At 57.7% G+C, this 18898-nt stretch overlaps 1 protein-coding gene across 2 annotated transcripts; it reads right to left on the reverse strand.

Annotated features, from left to right (window-relative positions):
- Positions 1-1351: 1351 nt before the first annotated feature.
- OSGIN1 (oxidative stress induced growth inhibitor 1) lies at positions 1352-13282 on the reverse strand. Of its 2 annotated transcripts, XM_040254054.1 has the most exons (7): positions 12073-12189; positions 10116-10299; positions 8208-8312; positions 6806-6942; positions 5683-5874; positions 5354-5445; positions 1352-2660 (listed from the first exon to the last, which is right to left on the reverse strand). In XM_040254054.1, the coding sequence occupies exons 3-7, from the start codon at positions 8272-8274 to the stop codon at positions 1712-1714; spliced, it is 1437 nt and encodes a 478-aa protein (XP_040109988.1). In that variant the 5' UTR covers positions 8275-8312; positions 10116-10299; positions 12073-12189; the 3' UTR covers positions 1352-1711. The 2 variants fall into 2 exon arrangements, with proteins under 2 accessions (XP_040109988.1, XP_040109987.1); XM_040254053.1 differs by lacking the exon at positions 10116-10299 and having other exon boundaries at positions 12073-13282.
- Positions 13283-18898: the final 5616 nt, after the last annotated feature.

Consider the following 18898-nt stretch of genomic DNA (forward strand, 5'->3'; position numbering starts at 1 on the left):
CAGCCCTCCCTCCCTCTGTCCCCACGGCCGCGGCCACGCGGGGACGGGCCGGCGCCGGGGGACGGGAGGGGGTGGGCGCCGCCCCGCCCGGACCCGGAGCCACGTGCCCCGTGGGCCACCGCCACCGCCACCGCCCCCGGCGGCCGGGCGCGGCAGCAGGGGGCTGCCGGCAGTGGGCCGCGGGGATGGGGAGCTAGACCCCGGCCCGGCCGCGGAGGGGGCTGCCTGGCAGGCGTGGGGTGGTGGGGGGTCTGGCTTCGGGGGTGCATCCCTGGGGGCTGCCCCCATTCCGAAAGTCTCCCCCTGCCCGTCCGCCGGAAGAATCCCCCCTCCGCGCCGAGGCGCCGCTGCCGGGGCCAGAGCGCGGTGTCCGGCGAGCCCGGAGCGCCCTCTGCCGGCTGCAGCCCAAGGAACGCGCGCCCACGCACTGGGGCCACCTTCTCCACCCCACAAGTACCCACTCGTCTCTTCCCCGGGGTGCACGCCCCTCAGACCTCCCCCGCGAGTTAAACAACGCCCAGAACTAGTCTTCCACACCCCCGGAACACCCTCTTCCCCTTATACTCCCCGCGTCCATCCTTCCAGACTCCCACCCACAGAACCAGAGAATTAAAGGAGCCCCTGCTGGGTGCTAAGCCTGGTGGCTGCACTGGGTTCCAAGAACAGCGGAAAAACACAGGAGGGCTTGCCTTGGCCTCCTGGAGCTTACAGCCAAGTGGGCGGAGCCAGATACTGGAAGTGAAAGTGAAAGTGAAGTCTCTCGGTCGCGTCCGACTCTTTGCGACCTGTGGACTGTAGCCCACCAAGCTCCTCCGTCCATGGGATTCTCCAGGCAAGAATACTGGAGTGGGTTGCCATTTCCTTCTCCAAATACTGGAATGATCCCAAAAACAAGGAGAGTGAGAACTGAACTGCAATGAAGGGGTGGCACCCTGACCCACCAGAGTGGGCTCTACCTTAGGGCCACGGAGGGGTGTATGTCAGAAGAGGCTTCCTAGAGGAAACGGTCCTTATGCTCCAAGAGTGTAAGGAAGAGGAGGAGTTAGAGAGGGCGGGGAAGCTCCCTGGACTAGAGCGCAGCCTGTGCAAAGGCCCTGTGGCAGGTACAAGTGGGGATCACAGAGGATCCCCTGAAGCGAGAGGGACTGAGTGGGGCTGGGAAATCCTCCCCAGCACCCGCTCCTCAGGCACATCTGCCCTTCCACTTGGGGCACCACCCGGTGTCCCCCAGCCCCGGGACCTTCTCCCACATGACCCTGTGCTTCTGTCCCTGCCCTGACCGTGCAGCTCCCCGGGCAGGGTCCTGGGCACCTGGCGCCCTCCCCAAGCAGAGAGTCCTCGGACACAGGAGTGGAGGCAGGCGCTGGTTTTATTTGGGACCTGATTCTGGAAAGAGCGGGGCCTGGAAGTCCTGGCTCGGTGCTCCGTGGGTCCTGGTGATCCCGGCTCACACGGGCCACTTCACCCCCAATTACAGCTCTGGGCCTACCGTGTCCTGTGGCCACTGTTTCCACCCTGGTCTGAGTCCGGGCAGTCTGGGTTTCCCACTCGTCATCTGAGAGGCCTGTTGCATGGGCTCATGGCCGCTCCTGTCTCCTGCAGGAGAGGCCCCTTCCCTCACTGGGGCATCTTAGGACGGACTCTGCGTCCAGCAGGGCTGTGGTGATCTCCCTCCTCTTAGGGCCTGGGTGTAAGGCTGCCGAGCCAGGTGCTAGGGTGGCTTCCTGGCCTCCTTGCGCAGCAGGGAGCTGGCCACCGCCAGGGCCCCGCCCTGCACGAAGCGTACAAAGTTGTCCCCGGCCAGCGGCCCCATGGCGTACAGGCCCTCCTGGTGGATGCTCTGGTAGGTGAAGGGGTCCACGTCAATGGGATTCCTCTTGGCGCTCAGTGGCTGGTCGGGGTCCACAGCGAGGTCGGCGCCCGCCCCCGGGAGGAAGGACAGATCGGGGTGGGAGCCGATGAGCACCAGCACCAGGGCCACACCGAAGACCTTCTGGAGGCCCTGGGGGTCGCGGAACACGGCCTGGCGGTCCTCCTTGAGGAGTAGCAGCTGGTGCTCGGGGAGGCTGCGGTAGCCCTCGTAGGGGCTGGGGGACAGGATGGACCGCTCGCGCATCATCTGGTGAACCTTGTGGTACTCAGGGTACAGCATCTTGGGCAGCTGGTTGAACACCAGGCCGGGGTCATCCACGGGCCGGCGGAAGGCGTGGATCACAGGGACGCTGTAGTGGCGGGCGTAGAGGACCGCGTCTGCGGCCGACAGCCCCGCCCCGATGATGAGGACAGGGCCCGAGGACGGGGACACTGTGCCTGCCCGTGTGGCCGCCTCCAGGGCCGACAGGTCATGGTGGACAAAGGGCAGGCCCTCCCCGGGGATGCCCAGGCGGGCCGGGCTGTCGGACGTGCCTGTGGCCAGGACCACGTTGCAGGCGTGCAGGGAGAAGGACCGCTGGCTCTGGTCCTCGGCGGTCACGAAGCCGCTCACCCGGAAGAGTGGGCTGGGGTCCCGGGCCCCAGGGCTGCTGGGCTCGGGCGTCCCCCACTCCACGGCCGTGACCGTGGCGCTGGGCACGAAGCTGTGGCTCAGGCCCTTCCTGATCACGTAGTCCTTGTAGTAGTGGGCGATGTCACCGGCAGTAGCCCGGCTGTTGCGAAGACCTCTGGGGGATGGAGGGAGGAGGGGGTGTGAGTGTCAGAGAATGGACTGGGGCCAGGCCCTGGAGGGTGGCTGCACCACGCCTTCACGTAGGACTTGCTCAAGGGGTTCACCCCCTCGGAGCTGTAAAAACCTCTCTTTTCTGTACAGTGGAGCCGATGAGCGGTTTGGAGCGTGGCCCCTGGCGTCGGAGGGCCTGGGTTCTGTGGGAACCCCCTGCCTCAGTCCCTCATTTGCAAAATGACCGCGGTGACAGCACTTGTTCCCTGCTGTCATCGAGAGGCTCAGATGACAGGAGTGAAGGGTTTAGACTAGAACCTGACAGGCTGTGAGTGATGCCGGGACTGTTTCCTCCAATGACTGACTACTATTCTCTGTGCACGGGGGTAGGATTCTGTTTTTATAAAGTTCACAAACAGATAAAGCTCGTCTGTGGAGTTAGACATCCAGCGAGGGGTGGTCTCTTAGGAAGGGGGTGATTGGGAGGGGCCTGAGGGGGGCTTCTGGGGAGAAGGGGTCTGCTCTTTTGAGTCTGGGTGACTGAAACGTATGTGCATCCACTTTAAGAAATTACATCCACCTGTAGGCGTGTGAATTGTGTGCTTTCTATATGTGCTTATATTTCAGTAAAGAACTTGGTTAAATAATAACCCACATAGAGCCCTTAACACAGTCCTCAACACACAGTAGCAGCTGTGGCTGTTATTACTGTCACTACATTACTGTTATTACTGTTGTTATTATCACTCTTGCTATTATTACCACCTTTTCCAGGGCTGTTGCCAGAGGGTGAGGCGTAGATGTTGACGCTATCTCTGTTCCTCCCTGGAGCTCCCAGGTGACATTCCGTGAGTTCCCTTCCCTGACTTGTGGACACGTTGCGGATTAACTCAAAGGGGATCTTTTGTGACACATCGTCTATACAGCCCATCAGTAAGGACGCAAGGTTGTAGGTGAGCTCAGATATCCCTGAGGGCCATTCCAGCCAACACAACTCGTTAGTCTGCTCCTGAAACTGGAACTCTGGAATTCATGGCTGTGGGTTGGTCATTTCCGCTCCTCTATTTTAGTAAAAAGTGTTTTAAAGGGCTGTCCTAAGATGATGTTGCATCCAGGGTTCCTTATAATAATGGCACATTGGAAAGAATGAAAGCTCTGTGACTGGGGAGTGGTTTAGAAACCGCGGCAGCACCATGAGGGCAGGGGGTGCGTCTGTTGTGGCTTTTGGCTCTGACATCTAAGCACAAGGTCCGGTATGTAGGAATGAGTGGAGCTGCCTGCCCTCTTGGGAATATTACATGGCCGTGTAACAGGATGGCTGAAATAACTGTGTAATCACCATGTGAGATCTTATGACATAATGTTACATTTTAAGACTAGAGCAGAAAAGGGTGTATCTACTGTGAAATTTACATTCCTGTCTGTCTGTTAACACATCACTACACCAGCCTGGATGTCTTTCTACCACATTTGCTGGGGCAAAAAGTCTGTGTCAAAAGGACAGACCATGATCTCTGGAGGGATGGAAACAGTTTCCCAAGAGGTCAAGTGAGGTTTCCAGTAGGTCAACTGCCTACTGGGTGGCTGAGCACTGAAGGATTGATGCCTTCGAACTGTGGTGCTGGAGAAGACTCTTGAGAGTCCCTTGGATAGCAAGGAGATCTAGCCAGTCAATCCTTAAGAAATCAGTCCTGAATATTTATTAAAAGGACTGAAGCTGAAGCTCCACTACTTTGGTCACCTGATGTGAAGAACTGAGTCATTGGAAAAGACCCTGATGCTGGGAAAGATTGAAGGCAGGAGGAGAAGGGGACAACAGAGGATGAGGTGGTTGGATGGCATCACTGACTCAATGGACATGAGTTTGAGCAAGCTCCGGGAGATAGTGGAGGACAGAAGAGCTCGGTGTGCTGCAGTCTATGGGGTCACAAAAAGACGGACACGACTGTGAGACGGAACAACAGGCCCCCGTCAGAACCCTGAGGGCGGAGAAAATGTTCAAGGGCAGATGCCACCCTGAGCACTGGGCAACTTTACGCCTCGTGCCCTGGGATGAGCAGGGGCTGGCATCTGTTGTGATTCAGCTGTCTCTCTGGGGTGGTGAGAAGTGTGCAGCGTGGTCATTATGGAGCAGGCAGTGGGATGGGAAGAGAACCTTCCGAGGTGTGGCAGTGCTGGGGAGGAGTGTGGGGTTAGGAGTCAGCTGTCTTTCTTTTCTCAGTTTTCAATTTCCTGTACTGTGGTTATGTTTCTAATGCAAAATCAATTTTTAAAAAAGGCATCCAATTGATTAGCTGACCGAGAGAGACGGTTGCAGGCCAGGCTCAGAATATCGGGAGGGGCTATGGGAGGCCAGAGCACCGGGGAGCCTGGGCCAGAGGCTCTGAGGCAGGATGTGGGGGGCAGGGGCCAGTGGTCACCCCTCCTTAGAGCCTGGGGTGCCACAGGGAGGCCCAGTTGAGACTGTGAGGCAGGAGCACCGGACGGGGGATCCTGGGGAGCCCAGCTCTGCTGCTCACCACCCGTGTGGCCCTGGGCAAGTCCTTTCCCCAGCCCGGCTGCAGCGTTGGCTGCAGTGTCCCCCTTGAGGGCAGGCTCGATGAGCCCCTGAAGCCCCTTGACCTCTAGCTGCCAGTTCAGTGTTGGGGGCAGGCTCGGGTCTTCCCTGCCCACCTTGGCTTTCCAGGGTGGCCTTACCTGCGCTTCTTGCACATCCAGTCCTTGACCTGCAGGTCGGGGAGCCCCATCCACTCGCCTTGGCTCAGGGTCACCATGGAGCCTTCAATGGACTAGGAGTGAAGGAGAGCAAAGTCCCGGTCTCTGCTGGCCCCCAGCCCCCCCAGGGCTGGAGAGCAGGGGAGGCCTCCGCTGGCTGGGGCTGGTTGGGGGCGGGGAGTGGAGGGGGGGAAAGGGGAGGGAGGAGGGAGCAGTGGGGGCGAATAGGGAAAGGTGGGAAGTGCAAGAGTCCTGACCTGCATTAGGGAGGTTTGGCACAAGTCCCCGCACCCGGTCCGGGCCCCACTCACATGCCAGGCGCCCCCAGGCGGGTTCCGGCCCAGGACCAGGTGGGGGATCGCTCGCTCCTTCTGGTGCCTCCAGGTGAGGACGGACTCCACGCTGCCCCCAAAGTCCGTGTCTGGGCGCAGGAGGGTGTCAAAGAGCAGGGCCACAGGGCTTTGGCACCGGCCTTCCAGGCCTTCGGACAGGTAGTCTAGGTCCTGGAGTTGGGGGGCGGGGGGGGACGCAGGTCAGCGGGGCCGCAGGAGGAGGGCCGCCTGGTCTTGCCTTCCCTCCCTCGTACTCGGGTGTCAGATGAGCTTGGGAAAGGCTGCCTCCCCAAAGGTCATCATGCACAGCAGCTCACTAAAGGCTCTGACAGACCTGCAGCAGCATTTACCCACTTAGGTTTGCCAAACCCAGTGTGTCTCAGCTTTACTGGAGCACAGACCTTTTCTCTGCGCATTGTACTGAGGCATTCTGGGGAATCCCTCTCTAAACCCCACGGGGCTTACTTCCTCACCCTCCAGCTCTGGGGTGGAGGGGACCGGTTTGATGGATGTTGCCTGAAGGGGCGGCGGACACTGAGTGACCTCCTGGGAGACGAGGGGTGTGGAGAGGGGACAGGTCGGCCCTCCCGAGCAGGGGCTGGTAGGTCTGCCCAGGACTGGGGTCCTCAGCGTTGGCACTCCTGGCTCCAGGGCTGGGGGCTCGTCCTGTGTGTTGTGCGATGTTCTCGCATCCCTGGCCTCGACCCTCTAAGCCAGTGGTGTCCTCACTCTGGGCGTAACAACTGAAACTGTCTCTAGGTGGCCAAGCGTCCCCAGGAGAGCAAAACTGTCCTGAGTTCAGAATCGCTGGACTAGGGGAGGCAAGACAAGTGACGTCTTAAAGAGAGCTGCCACCCCTTTTTCCCAGTTTCTGTGGCCTCCCATGTCTCACAAATACATCGTTTTGTTTCTTGGCTGTGCCACGTGGCTTGTGGGATCCTACTTCCCTGTCCAGGGGTCAAACCCTGAGCCCGGCAGTGAAAGCATCGAGTTCTAACCACTGGACTGGCGGGGAATTCCCACAAATGCTTTTTCATTTTTGCCTGGCAGAGTTTCCCTGCAGTGGGGGTGTCCCCCACCCCTGCCCAGAGCTCAAGCCCACCTGGTCCATGATGGAGACCCCCGGCGCCTCTGAGAGCTTCCTCTGCAGCAGGGGGTGCGGGTGGACGGCGTCCGGCCTCACGTAGGGGGTGTAGCCTGAGAGCAGGTAGGACAGGCAGATGCCTGAGGGACCATTGCCTGGGGAGAGAGGGCGAGGTCAGAGGGCAGAGTGTTGGAGCCCTGAGACCACTACCATCACCAAGAGCTTTGGTTTTGATCTGTCTCATTCCCTGATTTGCTCTTCACTCATAAACATAAAAATAAAGCATTTATTAGCGCTGTACCACTTTAACAACAAGAAAGCTGTGGAAATAACCACTGATGTTTACTGAGTGCTTACTATGTGTCAAGCTTTCTGTTAAGTGATTAAAATTTTTTTTTTCCTGTGTGGACCAATTTTAAAGTATTGAATTTTTAAAAATAATATTCTGTTTGATGTTTTGGTTTTTTGGCCTCAAGGCATATGGGATCTTAGCTCCCCGACTAGGGATCAAACTTGCTCTCCCTGCTTTGGAAGGCAAAGTCTGAACCATTGGACCTCCAGGGAAGTCCCCACTGATTTTAACAACGAAATAGTAAAGCTACTGCTGCTGTAACAAGCCTCTCCGTAGCCTGGAAGCCCGTGCGTTACCCCCCTGAGCCAGGCGCACGCTGCTTTTCCTCCTTTGCTACATAAGGATGCTCGAGCAGAGAGGCTGAGTAACTTGCCTGTGGTCGCAGAGCAGCGAGAATGAGACCCTGAGACCACCAAGGACGAGCCCAGTCCTCTGGGCCTGACCGAGTGGTGGGTTCGAGGGATGTGGAGAAAACTGCAGCATGTAAGACGATGTGCTGACAGGGTGAGCTCGGGGGCCGGGGCGCTCAGGACGGGCACTAAAGCCACCCGTGGTGGGGCCGCCTGCCCCCGGGTCCTGATGAACCCCAGGACTCACCAGTGGCCCTTCTCGGGCAATTAACCTCATGACATCATTTCTTATCTGTCCTCTTATCTTGTGCTGTCCTGAGTCCTACTTATGGAGACAACAGTTAGGATGAACCATGTGAAATCGCTGATGCTCAACTGTCCTGAACTTACAAAAATGGCCATTTCACATGGTTCAACCTGATGCTGGCCTGGAGGGTGGGGACCTCTGTCCCCCATTTGTGCAGACCTGAGGGCAGGACCACATGCGGCTGCTGTGTCCTCTCACTCAGGCACGCAGCGCAGGGGAACACAGGCCAGTTGCCCACTTATCACCAGCACCCCACCCCGTCGGGCAGCCTCTCCAGGTCATTCTGCTCCTGCCTTGCAGGTTCCTGGAAAGACTGTTTGGAATGATGTTTTAGAAACTGCTGAACAGAGCGCTGAGTGAATGCTCCTGACCTCCGACCCACCCAATCCCCCTGCCTTGAGCAGCGCTCACCAATGATGATGACTGGGAGGGGCTCTGAGCTGCTGGCACCAAGGTGGTCCTTCCTCCGGTTGCTCATGGCTGTGGCTGGCGGGGGATGTGGGGCTGGCAGCCGACCTGGGGGCACAGGGGAAGAGGGGCTGCTCGCTGAGCCTGGGAGTCAGGCGGTCACTTCCCAGCTGCAGGGTGGCCTCCCATTGGCCTCAGGGTCAAGTCCAGGGCCCTCCCTGAGTCTTATGATGACGCTCCTCTCACACCTGCTACCTCCTAAACAGGCCCAATAATTCAGGGCCCTCTCCCCCAGCCTGGTCGTCTCCCGCTCTCTGAGCCTCACTCCACACTCCCATCTCATTACGGATGGTGACAGCTGTTTCGTCGCCAAGTCGTGTCTGACTCTTGTGACCCCATGGACTGCAGCACGCCAGGCCTCCCTGTCCTTCACCATCTCCTGGAGTTCACTCAAACTCATGTCTGTTGAGTAGGTGATGCCATCCAACCATCTCATCCTCTGTCGCCCCCTTCTCCTCCTGCCTTCAATCTTTCCAATGAGTTGGCTCTTTCTTGACGCAAGCCCTGCCCAGCACGCCTGTGATAGCCACACCCCCACCTCACAGGCCAGCCTTCAGGTCTTCAGTGGACCCAGCCCTGGAGAGGCACTTCTGAGTTGGTGACAATGGGCCCATTCCTGGATCTCTCTGGGTCTGAGTTTCTTCATCTGTATAATGGGAATAATCATAGTCTCTACCTCATAGGTTTGTTGGAGGATAGGGGGACACAGGGAGGTGATGTACATGGAGTACCGACCTGGAGAAAACGGGCCATTGGGAAGAGTCCAGGGCTCAGGGGCTGGGCTAGAACAGGTGGGCATACAGAGGCTGAAGCCTCTAGGTTTGGGGAGAAATGCCTTTAAAACTGCTCGTCTCTGGAGCACCAGCGCCCTCTGCTGGCCACGAGTCCAAATCACTCCGACGGACCCAACCCCAGAACTTGGAGCTGCAGGGTGAGTCCAGACCCACTTTCTCCACCTCCCACCAGCGCAGCTTTGCCTGAACACCCCGCGCAGGCCTCTCGGCCTGTCTCCAGGGAGGCCAAGACCTTGCTCTGAGATCTAGCTCATAGCAAGTGAAAGGGTGAGTCAGTGGCACAGGGCCCAGACCATCCCGATCAGCCAGGGATGGGAGCCTGGCATCACCCACCTTCAGAATTCTTCCAGGAAAAAGCTTAAATCGGGATTTTTATGTGAATTCCCTGATTTGGAAGAGTATGCAACTGATTCATGTTTTTTGCAAATCTTGAACGGGCTGAGGGAGCACGACCGAGGCCAGCGTGTGACCTCTGATGTGCTAAGAGTGGCAGCAACACCAGTGTCCTCCACCGGGTGGGGAGGGGACAGCCAGAGGGTCTGGCCAGAGGACCTGGGTGTCGCTCCCACAGCACTGACAATGGGCCCGCCCACAGCACTTTACAGTTTGCAAGGAGAGGAGCTTGCAGCTAAGCCACAGCATCTGTGCCCCGCAGGCACCCGGAGAGGCGGGCGCCGTCATCTCCGGCTGGCAGGTGAGGACAGGGGGTCTCGGAGGCAGCAGGGCGGTGTGTCACAGGGGGGTGTGCCCTCTGGTCTCCTGAGAACCGCCTCAGTGGGGCCTGGGCCATGAGCTGTGTCCCCTATCAGGGACCCCTTGGCCCGCTCCACTCCTGGTTCCCTGCAGGGACCCCGCTGTCCGCTCTGGGGTGACACCACGGCCACATAGAACAACCAACATTTCTGAACTTCTGCAGGCTGAGCCGGGTGCTGAGCCTGCCCTGAACACTTGACGCACATTCACCAACTTAACCCACATTTAACCGGGTTGTTAGAAGTACTCTCACAACCACGCCCATATTACAGATGGGGAAGCTGAGGCCCAGCAAGTGTCTCACCGTCCTGGATGGCTTGCGGGGAATTTGCCACAAGGGGTGCAGGCTCAACTGGTTTTGAGCCTGGGCTGCCCTGTGCGAGGGCCTTCTCGTGCCCCCCGAGGCAGTGTGACAGGGTGTCACGGGGTGTGACAGCGTGTGATGGAGGCCCCTCCAGGCTGAGTGCAGCTCTGTCCCAGTGCTCCACCTGGGGCGCGGGACAGCATCTCACTGGCCAGCCTCTGGGTGTGTCGGTGGCCCTGGGGCAGGGGCTGTGGTTCCTAGAACACTCCCTTCACACAACCCCAGGGCGCCACGCTGATGTCCTCACTGTCTCCAGGAACAGTGGCGACAGGACACAGGTGACATACTCGTCACGACATCCTTTCGCATCGGCGCCTTTCATCCTCAGGGAACCCACTCTACAGACGAGCAAACTGAGGCTCAGGGCAGTGAGGCCATGCCCCCGAGGTCACAGAGCCAGTGGATAATGAATCAAGAGTTTGGTCCCTAGACACCCCACAGCCTGCCACACGGGGTGCCCACAGAGCGCCCACCCCAGGCCAAGTCATTTTCTTCCCTGTCCCTGTGAATCCTCCCAGCGCCAGTAAGATGGGTGTTTGCAGGAGCCCCCGTTTATAGACGAGGAACCACTACAGACTGCCCTGTCTTCACGCTCCCAGGAGGAAGAAGGCCCCATTCACCACCAGGGCTTTTGGACCCCACGTCCAGTGCTCATGCCAGAAACTTCTGGATGCCACATGCATGAGGTCACCACCCAGAGGCTGACCTGAGCGGTTGCTTCCTGCGCTGCAATACACACAGGGCCCAAGTCCCGAGACTTGGAGCTCTCAAAACCTCCTCGGAAGAGTGCACACTGCCAACTTTCCATTTGAAAGTGTAACTTCCTATTTCTCACACACTGTTTAGTTTTGGGGAGCTGGGAAGGTCAGTTTCCAATGTCCCTCTGGTTGAAGACGGCATATGTTGACATTAAAAAGGCCTTCAAGTTCACAGGAGAAAAGCAGCATAAAAGAAATGGGAATAATCGCGCCTTCCCGGGTGTGGAGCGTAGAGTTTGGAGCATTGCAATTTCTAGGGTTATTGAAGCTTACACTGCTCTAAGGCTTAGGACACCTGTATGGCTACATTTACTGAGCACCTGTGGTACTTTTGCTCATTTCACTTTAATGACAACCCTCCTACCCCACCCCATGGATTTTTTTTTTTTTTTCTGTTATCCCTATTGCCCAAAGGGAAAAACTGGGGTCAGGAGGGAGGTGTCTTTTCCAGGAATGTCAGAGACCACGCCCCAAACCCTGCCCTGTGACACCTGTTGGAGTCCCCTCTGAGGAAGATGGCACAACAGTGCCCCCGAGAATGTGCCGTGAGGCCGGGGCAGGGGAGGATGGGGAGGTGCTCCGTCAGCCCAAGTGCCACCTGCCAGTCACCAGGGTGAGCCCTCGGCCTCCGCACCCACCCCATGACACCAGTGCCCTCAGAGCCTCCCTCATCTGGAGCCCCAAGAGCTCTCCAGACCTTCTGAGACTCCACCCCTCATTCTCGGCACCCCCAACCCTCCTGTGAGAAGCCAGGTCCCCCTCGACCCTGGGGGCTCGGTCCCATGAGAGCAGTAGAGGCGGGACGGAGGGCAGCACCCAGCCTGCCCGCGGGACCTGGTCAGCCGGCCTGGGCTGGCCACACCTCTTTCCTGCCTGGAGTAGCATCACGTGGGCTGAGGTGAACTCCCAGCAAGCCAGCCGGCAGGGCAGCTGTCGGCAGAGGGTGCCAGGCACCTGGAGATGGGCATGGCCAGGAGGGGTGGGAAGGATCTCGGGGGGTTGGGGGGGTCATGCTGGTCGTGGGGAGCCGGGGTGGTCCGCCCTCAGGACCGCCTGGGGTCCCCTTGCCTGGCTCCAGGGCCCTGCCCGGGTCGGGCTACCTTCTCCCACCTCCCCCAAGCCTCGCCCGGGTCACTCACCTGACCGGCCGGGGTCGAGGACACTGGGGAGCGCGGTCAGGCCTCTCGGAGAACCGGGGGTCAGGGAGCCGACCGAGGGAGCGGGACGCACATTACCCCGTAGGGATCCAAGAGGGTGCGAGAGGCCGGGAAGCCCGGGTATTTCAGGGGCTGGGAAGAGGCGGGCGGAGGGCGGGGCCAGGAAAATCACTTTCATAAGCGTGAGTCAGCAGGGGCCCCTGGATGAATGAACTTGCACACTTGAGGGCGAGCGGTCACGTTGCCAGCCCCGGGGGACGGCCTTAGAGGGCCCACCCCGGGGTGGTCCGTGGCGAGGAGGCGGGGCGGACACCGGCCAGGCTGAGCCAACCTGGCCTTTCGCCTTTTAGGGAGGCGGAGACAGTCCCGCCCAACGTACCATCAAGGCGGTCGCTTTGAGTGGAGAAAGTCCTGGTTCTGCTGGGGGTCTCCGCGGTTCTCCACCCCACGCCCCCTCCTGGCTCGGCTCCAGGCTGGGAGCCCCGCCCTGCCCCCTCCCGGGCGGGCTGCCTCAGTTCCCCCGTCTGCGAGGGGGGCCATGTGGCACCTCTCCTTCCTGGGTGACGGTGCTGTTTAGGTGACTGCCTGAAACAAAGTTCAGAGCTCCTTTTCTTCATTCCAGCCCCCCACCCCCCGTCTTTAGCCAGGAGCATTGCACACCTCACGTTCTGCTGATTCTTATGGATTTTGTTATATTATCGTCTCTCCCCATACCGGGATGTGGATTCTGTATGGTACGGGAAGCATCTCTACGTCTGTTCTATCCGACGTCTGGGAGGGCGCTCAGCACAGTTAGGGCGCTCAGGAAAGGAAGGTCGGGAGGAAGTGAGGACGGTGCTTGGCCTATAGACTCAATGCCTACTAGCTGTTATTTCATTTTTCATGGGATTGTCACCTCTCTTACCTGGAGACTTTCCTGCCAGCCCTGCCCTGTGAGGGGGACCAGGGGTATGTTTTGCCCCACTACCGCTGGGACCAGGGTGAAGCAAGAAGGCCCTCACCTTGTGTACAACATTTAAGGGGAAGCCCCAAAACACTCAGAGATCAAGAAAAAGAGCATTTTGATGCAATTGAAACAAAAAATCGAAATTAATGCCCAAATGGTACTTCCCTGGCGGTCCAGTGGTTAAGACTGTGCTCCCAATGCAGGGAAACAGGTTTGATCCTGGTCAGGGAACTAAGATCTCTCATGCTTCATGGGGCAACCAAAGAAAAAAAAAAGATTTAAAAAAAATTAATGTCCGAAACCCAAGATGAACAAAATTGTTAAAACTTCAGACAAAGGCAGTGTCTCTAACCATGCCATGCTGAGCAGTACCGGAACCTGCTGCAAAAATCGGATGCTGATGCTGCCTTTATTTAACACTTTGATGTTTTGTTCATCCTGGATTTTGGTGTTTTTTATATTCTTGATTTTTAAAAATATTGTGGGGCTTCTGTGATTAAGAATCTACCTGCCAGTGCAGGGGACACGGGTTCAACCCCTGGTCTGGGAAGATCCCACGTGCTGCAGTGAAGCCTGTGAGCCACAGCTATTGAGCCTGTGTGCCCTAGAGCCTGTGCTCTGAGAAACCTGCACACCACAATGAAGAGTATCCCCCGCTCGCAGCAACGAGAGAAGACTCGCAAGCAGCAAGGGAGACCCCACGCAGCCAAAAACAAACACTAATGTTTAAAAAATAAAGCCGTTGTGTGAGGACTTCCCTGCCTGTCCACTGGTTAAGACTGCACTCCCACTGCAGGGGATATGGGTTCGATCCCTGGTCAGGGAACAAAGATCCCACATGCCAAAAGGCATGGCCCAAATGTAGACAGTAAAGAAATAAAGGTATTGCATGAACTCACTAAGTGCCTTGATGACAGAATGCTTTGCTGCCTCTTGCATTTTGTGCCCGAGGTGAGGTCTGTGCCCTAATCCTGGCCCTGGTGGTCACAGAGGACCAGGGCCCTGCCCTGGAACAAGCATAGCATGGAGTATGCAGAGGGGGCCTGGGAGGGCGGGAACCAGGGCTGACCATGGGGCTCCTGGGGGATGGGAGAGGCAGAGAGGGGTGCCTGACAAGGAGGGGCCGGTGGCAAGGGTTTGAGGGGTAGCGTGAGGAGCCGGGGTGAGGAGACCCCGGGGCACCAGGACCCACGAACCACGTGACTGGTCCAGGCAGGGCTGCACCGTGTGCAGTGTGGCGGGTGAGAGCTAGTTTCTGGCTCAGCCCTGTGGGCTGGGTGAGCCTGCGGGAGGTGGGGCGCCCTTGGGGCCTCCCTTTACCCAGGAGAAGGGGCACTCAGAGTCTTCCCCTGGGGTCGGCGGCGGCAGGGATGCCTGGTGCCGCGTGGCTCTGTGGGACAGAACATGCAGGCAAGAATCCGCTGCTCCCCACCGGCCCCTAGCTCTGCTGCACACGTGCTGTGTGAGCTTGGGCAGGTGGCTACCTCTCTGGGCCTCTGTTCCAGGGGGCCTTGTTACCAAAACTCCCTGACACCCTGAGGTGCACCCACACACCCCAGGTTCTAGTCCAGGGCTGTCACACTGGAGCTGTGACAGCAAATCACCCCCTCACCCCCCCCAGCTGTCTCCACTTCCCCACCCCGGGGCCCTGGTCTGCAACCCCCCAGTGGTTTTGGGTGTGTAAACTGAGGTAGAGAGAGATACTCCAGGCTCAGAGATTCCCACCCAGGGCCTGGTTGAGCAGGGAGGAAGGACCCTGAGGCTCACAGCCCAGAGGGGTGCCTGGGAAAGAGGTGGGCTCCGGGGACCCCCATCTCTGGGCCTGGCAGGTCCTTCGCCCCCAAGCTGCCCCGCCGCCCACGCTGGCCCTGACCCCTTTTCTGGAATTTGAGGATTTGCTGATGTGGAAGAACTGTGTGCGGGAGATGGACTTTCTTCCCTGGCGCCTGTTTACCTGACGGCAGATGATCAGAAATAAAATGTATTGAGTTGCTGCCAGAAAGCTTGACCAAGAGTTGAAACTGATAATGTTCCAGGCAGACAAAGGGGCAAAGGTTAGAGGGGCCGCAGACAGAGAGAAAGAGCACGACGGGGCTTTGCAGATTGACTGTGGGGGACCGGCTCTCTTGGACTCCACTGGGCACCCCGGTTCCTTTAGATCCGCCCTGCTCCCTGCTTGGCCATGACCTCCCGTGGTTATTAAGCTCCTGAAATGTGAGCCTTCTTATTCTGATGTGCTGCAAGTAGACGCAGAAAACAAAAACACAGGTACCCAGGTAACTTCGAAATTCGGATAAATAAATAAACTTTGAGTATCTCCCATGCAATATTTAGGATATACTTACGCTAAAAAGTTTTGTTTTCATTGCTTAAAATTCAAAGTTAGCTGGGCAGCCTGTATGTCACCTAGCAAAATCTAGCCATTAAGTGTAAAATTTATACTAGATTTCAAACAGTAAGAATGGAGAAAAAAAAACGAAACCTGGAAACTAAAAAAGAAAAGGTAAAATGGCTCAGTGCCTTTTGTGTGGATTCCAGGTTGAGATGAAAGTCACAACAATCCTTTGGACATCCTGGGTTAATGGAGATATATCATGGACACGAGCTTGTTTAATGAGGCTGTTGGGAAACTGGCAGTTACACGCACAGCTCTCACTTGGCATCAGTGGGACCCTGGTACCTAACACTCGTGCAGACCTGGGCGTTCCAGGAAGTTTCTGGGTTTAGCACCAAAAGCCCCACCGTGTTCCAGGAACTCCTCAGTCCTGGGCAAACCGGGATGGCTGGTACCCTGGGGCATTGCAGGGGGCGGAACACCTCGCTTCTGAGCCGCCCTCTCCTGCTTTGGGCCCTGCAGCGCCAGCGCCAGCGTGTGTCTGGTGAGGTGGTAACAGCCGTTTCGGCAGCTGAGGTTTGGGGGTTCGGGGGTTCGGGGGGAGGCTCAGAGAGGCCAATCTCGAGCCTGAAGTCACATGGCATGGGTGGCAGAACTGGGGCACGAACCCAGGGCTGTGACTGCAGAGCCTGGGTGCTCGCAGAGAAAAGGCCCCCACGGAGGAACCGAGAAAGGAAGGAAGCCCGCTTCCTGTCTCAGACGCAAAGGCACGGACCTCTGGACGCTCCCGAAGGGCCTCCTGTCTCCATGGCTGCCCCCTCTGCGAGGTGTGCACAAGGCAAGGTGTTTCAGGGAATCGGTACCAGTCTGGGGAGGAAGGCATGGCGCTGTTACTCTCCCGTTGCCCAGGTGAGGAGACTGAGGCCTGAGAATGTGTGATGTGGCTCCACGTCATGGCCTGGGCCCGGCAACCTGGCGTGACCAGGCCAGGCCTGGCCGGCGCGTGACCGGAGAGCTAATATTTGCCCTAGCCGCTTACAGAGTCCTGTCATGCCATCTGCCACATTCCATCGATTCTCCTGATAACCTGTGGAGGTGGGCAAATATTTTCAATAACCAGTTTAGTTTACAGATGAGGAAACCTGGAGGAGCTTGCCCAAGGCCGCGGGGCAGAGAAAGGGGAGGGAGTTCAGACTTCAGTCTGGGGGCCGTGGGATGAGGCGCCCCTGGGTGAGGCTCCAGGGCTCAGCACGGGTTCACGGCCCCCGTAGTCACCATGGACCCCGGGGTAGACGGGTTCAAAGCCGGGGGAGCCCGTGCCCTGCACCCCACCCCCCGCCATGGAGAGACCCCAGAGGGTCCCGAGGAGGAGCTGGGGGTCTCCAGCCACCTTCTCTGCTTCCTGATCGCCCCCTCTTTTCTTTAAAAAACTGGAGGGAAAGGGACTTCCCTGGTGGTCCAGTGGTTAAGAGTCTGCCTGGCAAGGCAGGGGACACGGGTTTGACCCCCGGTCTGGGAAGATCCCACACGTCACGGAGCAACTAAGCCCGTGTGCCACAACCACTGAAGCCCTGTGCCCGGAGTCCGTGCTCTGCAGCAAGAGAAGGACCGCGACAAGAAGCCCACACACTGCAACTGGAGAGTTCCTCTGCAGCCAGAGAAGACCCGTGTAGCCAAAAAAAAAAAAAAAACCAACATGGGAGTCTTGGCAGGGGAATGACTGTGTCTGCCGGACACTCAGGGTGGACAGGGGTCCAGGCTAGGGTGTAACAGACTTCCACTCTGGAGTCAGACCAACCAGGATTCTGGCTCCGTTGCTTTTAGCTGTGTGATTTTAGGCGAGTGACTTAACCTCTCTGGGTTTCCGTTGTCTTGTCTATGAGCTGCAGACGGCAGAGCCATGCCTCTCATCCCTGCTGCACATCAGAATCACTTTGGAGGGGGTGGATTTAAAAACACATTGACACTCAGGTCCCGGTCCCACAGGCTCTGATGTCCCGGGGCTGGAATGCAGAGGGACACGGGCTGTACCACCTGCGATGGCCACGTGCAGCGGGGCTGGGGCCTCTGTCCCTGCCTCTGTCCCTCAGGTGAGCTGAGATACAGCCCAGGAACCTCCTGGGAGCTGGAGGTGCCCAATACACTGGACTCCCTTCCAGACTGGCAGCCCTTCTCTTTGTAAACCACGTTCTTGACGCTGTTGCCAGAACTGTGAGGTCTGAAAGAGAGGTAAGTGTTTGGAATAGCCAGGCCACCAGGACAGCAGGGGCCAACTGGTGACCCAGGTGGGACCTCCACCAACCGGCCAGAACTGCACGTCACCTTGCTCATCTACTGAGACTCGGTTTCCCCGACTCTGACATTTGAATCCAATGGGAAAACTTGATGTTGACTCCACCCCCTGACCCCTACCACTGGCTTTGCCTCTCATTCTCTTTGCACAGCTATCCCCGGAGCCTGAATCCCAATCCTAAGTGGAAACCCGAAGCAACAGACAAACCCTGGCCGTGACAGACAAGGAGACGCCCGCCAAGCGCTGATGTTCAGAGCAAAAACTAGGCGACTTCCAGCCGGTGTGGCCAGTGCTCAGAGAGGACCATGCTTCAGCCTTTGGAAACGACAGCTACAGAGCCGGGAGGCAACGTGCAAACCCTTTATGGCAGAAACAAGGGGTGTTTCCCTAGTGGGTCAGTGGTAAAGAATCTGCCTGCCAGTGCAGGAGACACGGGGCCAAATGCTGGCCTGGGAAGATTCCACGTTACACGGAGCAACTAAGCCCGTACACCACTGCTGAGCCTGAGCTCTAGAGCCCACGAGCTGCAGCTACTACGGCCTGTGCGCCTGGGCCCGCGCTCTGCAAGAGAAGACACTGCAGTGAGAAGCCCGTGAACCACAACTAGAGAGTAGCCGCTGCTCGCCACAGCTAGAGAAAAGTCTGCACAGCAGACCCAGCGCAGCCAAGTTAAATAAATAAAATCTAAAAAAATATTTGTTTTTAAAAAAATCGTGGGCCTGTGGGCAGCACCGGCCCCCCCTCGGGGGGGGGGGGGGGGGGGGGGGTTGGCAGGTAAAGCTAGAATGTTTGCCAGGGCCATGGAATTGCAGATGGATTTTTTTCTTTTTTGGCTTTCTCATGATGCATGTAGGATCTTAGTTCCCTGACCAGGGATCAAGCCTGTGCCCCATTGCATTGAGAGCTCAGAGTCCTAACCGCTGGATTGCCAGGGAACTCCTGTAGATGGATTTTTAGAGTCTGAATTTTCATTATCTTTGTATAATCAATAATAAATTATCATCAGTTCAGTTCAGTCACTCAGTCGTGTCCGACTCTTTGTGACCCCATGGACTGCAGCACACCAGGCCTCCCTATCCATCACCAACTCCTGGAGTTTACTCAAACCCATGTCCATCACATCAGTGATGCCATCCAACCATCTCATCCTCTGTCATCCCCTTCTCCTTCTGCCCTCAATCTTTCCCAGCATCAGGGTCTTTTCCAATGAGTCAGTTCTTCGCATGAGGTGGCC

The sequence above is a fragment of the Oryx dammah genome, unplaced genomic scaffold (assembly GCF_014754425.2).
Source record: "Oryx dammah isolate SB20612 unplaced genomic scaffold, SCBI_Odam_1.1 HiC_scaffold_13, whole genome shotgun sequence".
Classification (NCBI taxonomy): domain Eukaryota; kingdom Metazoa; phylum Chordata; class Mammalia; order Artiodactyla; family Bovidae; genus Oryx; species Oryx dammah.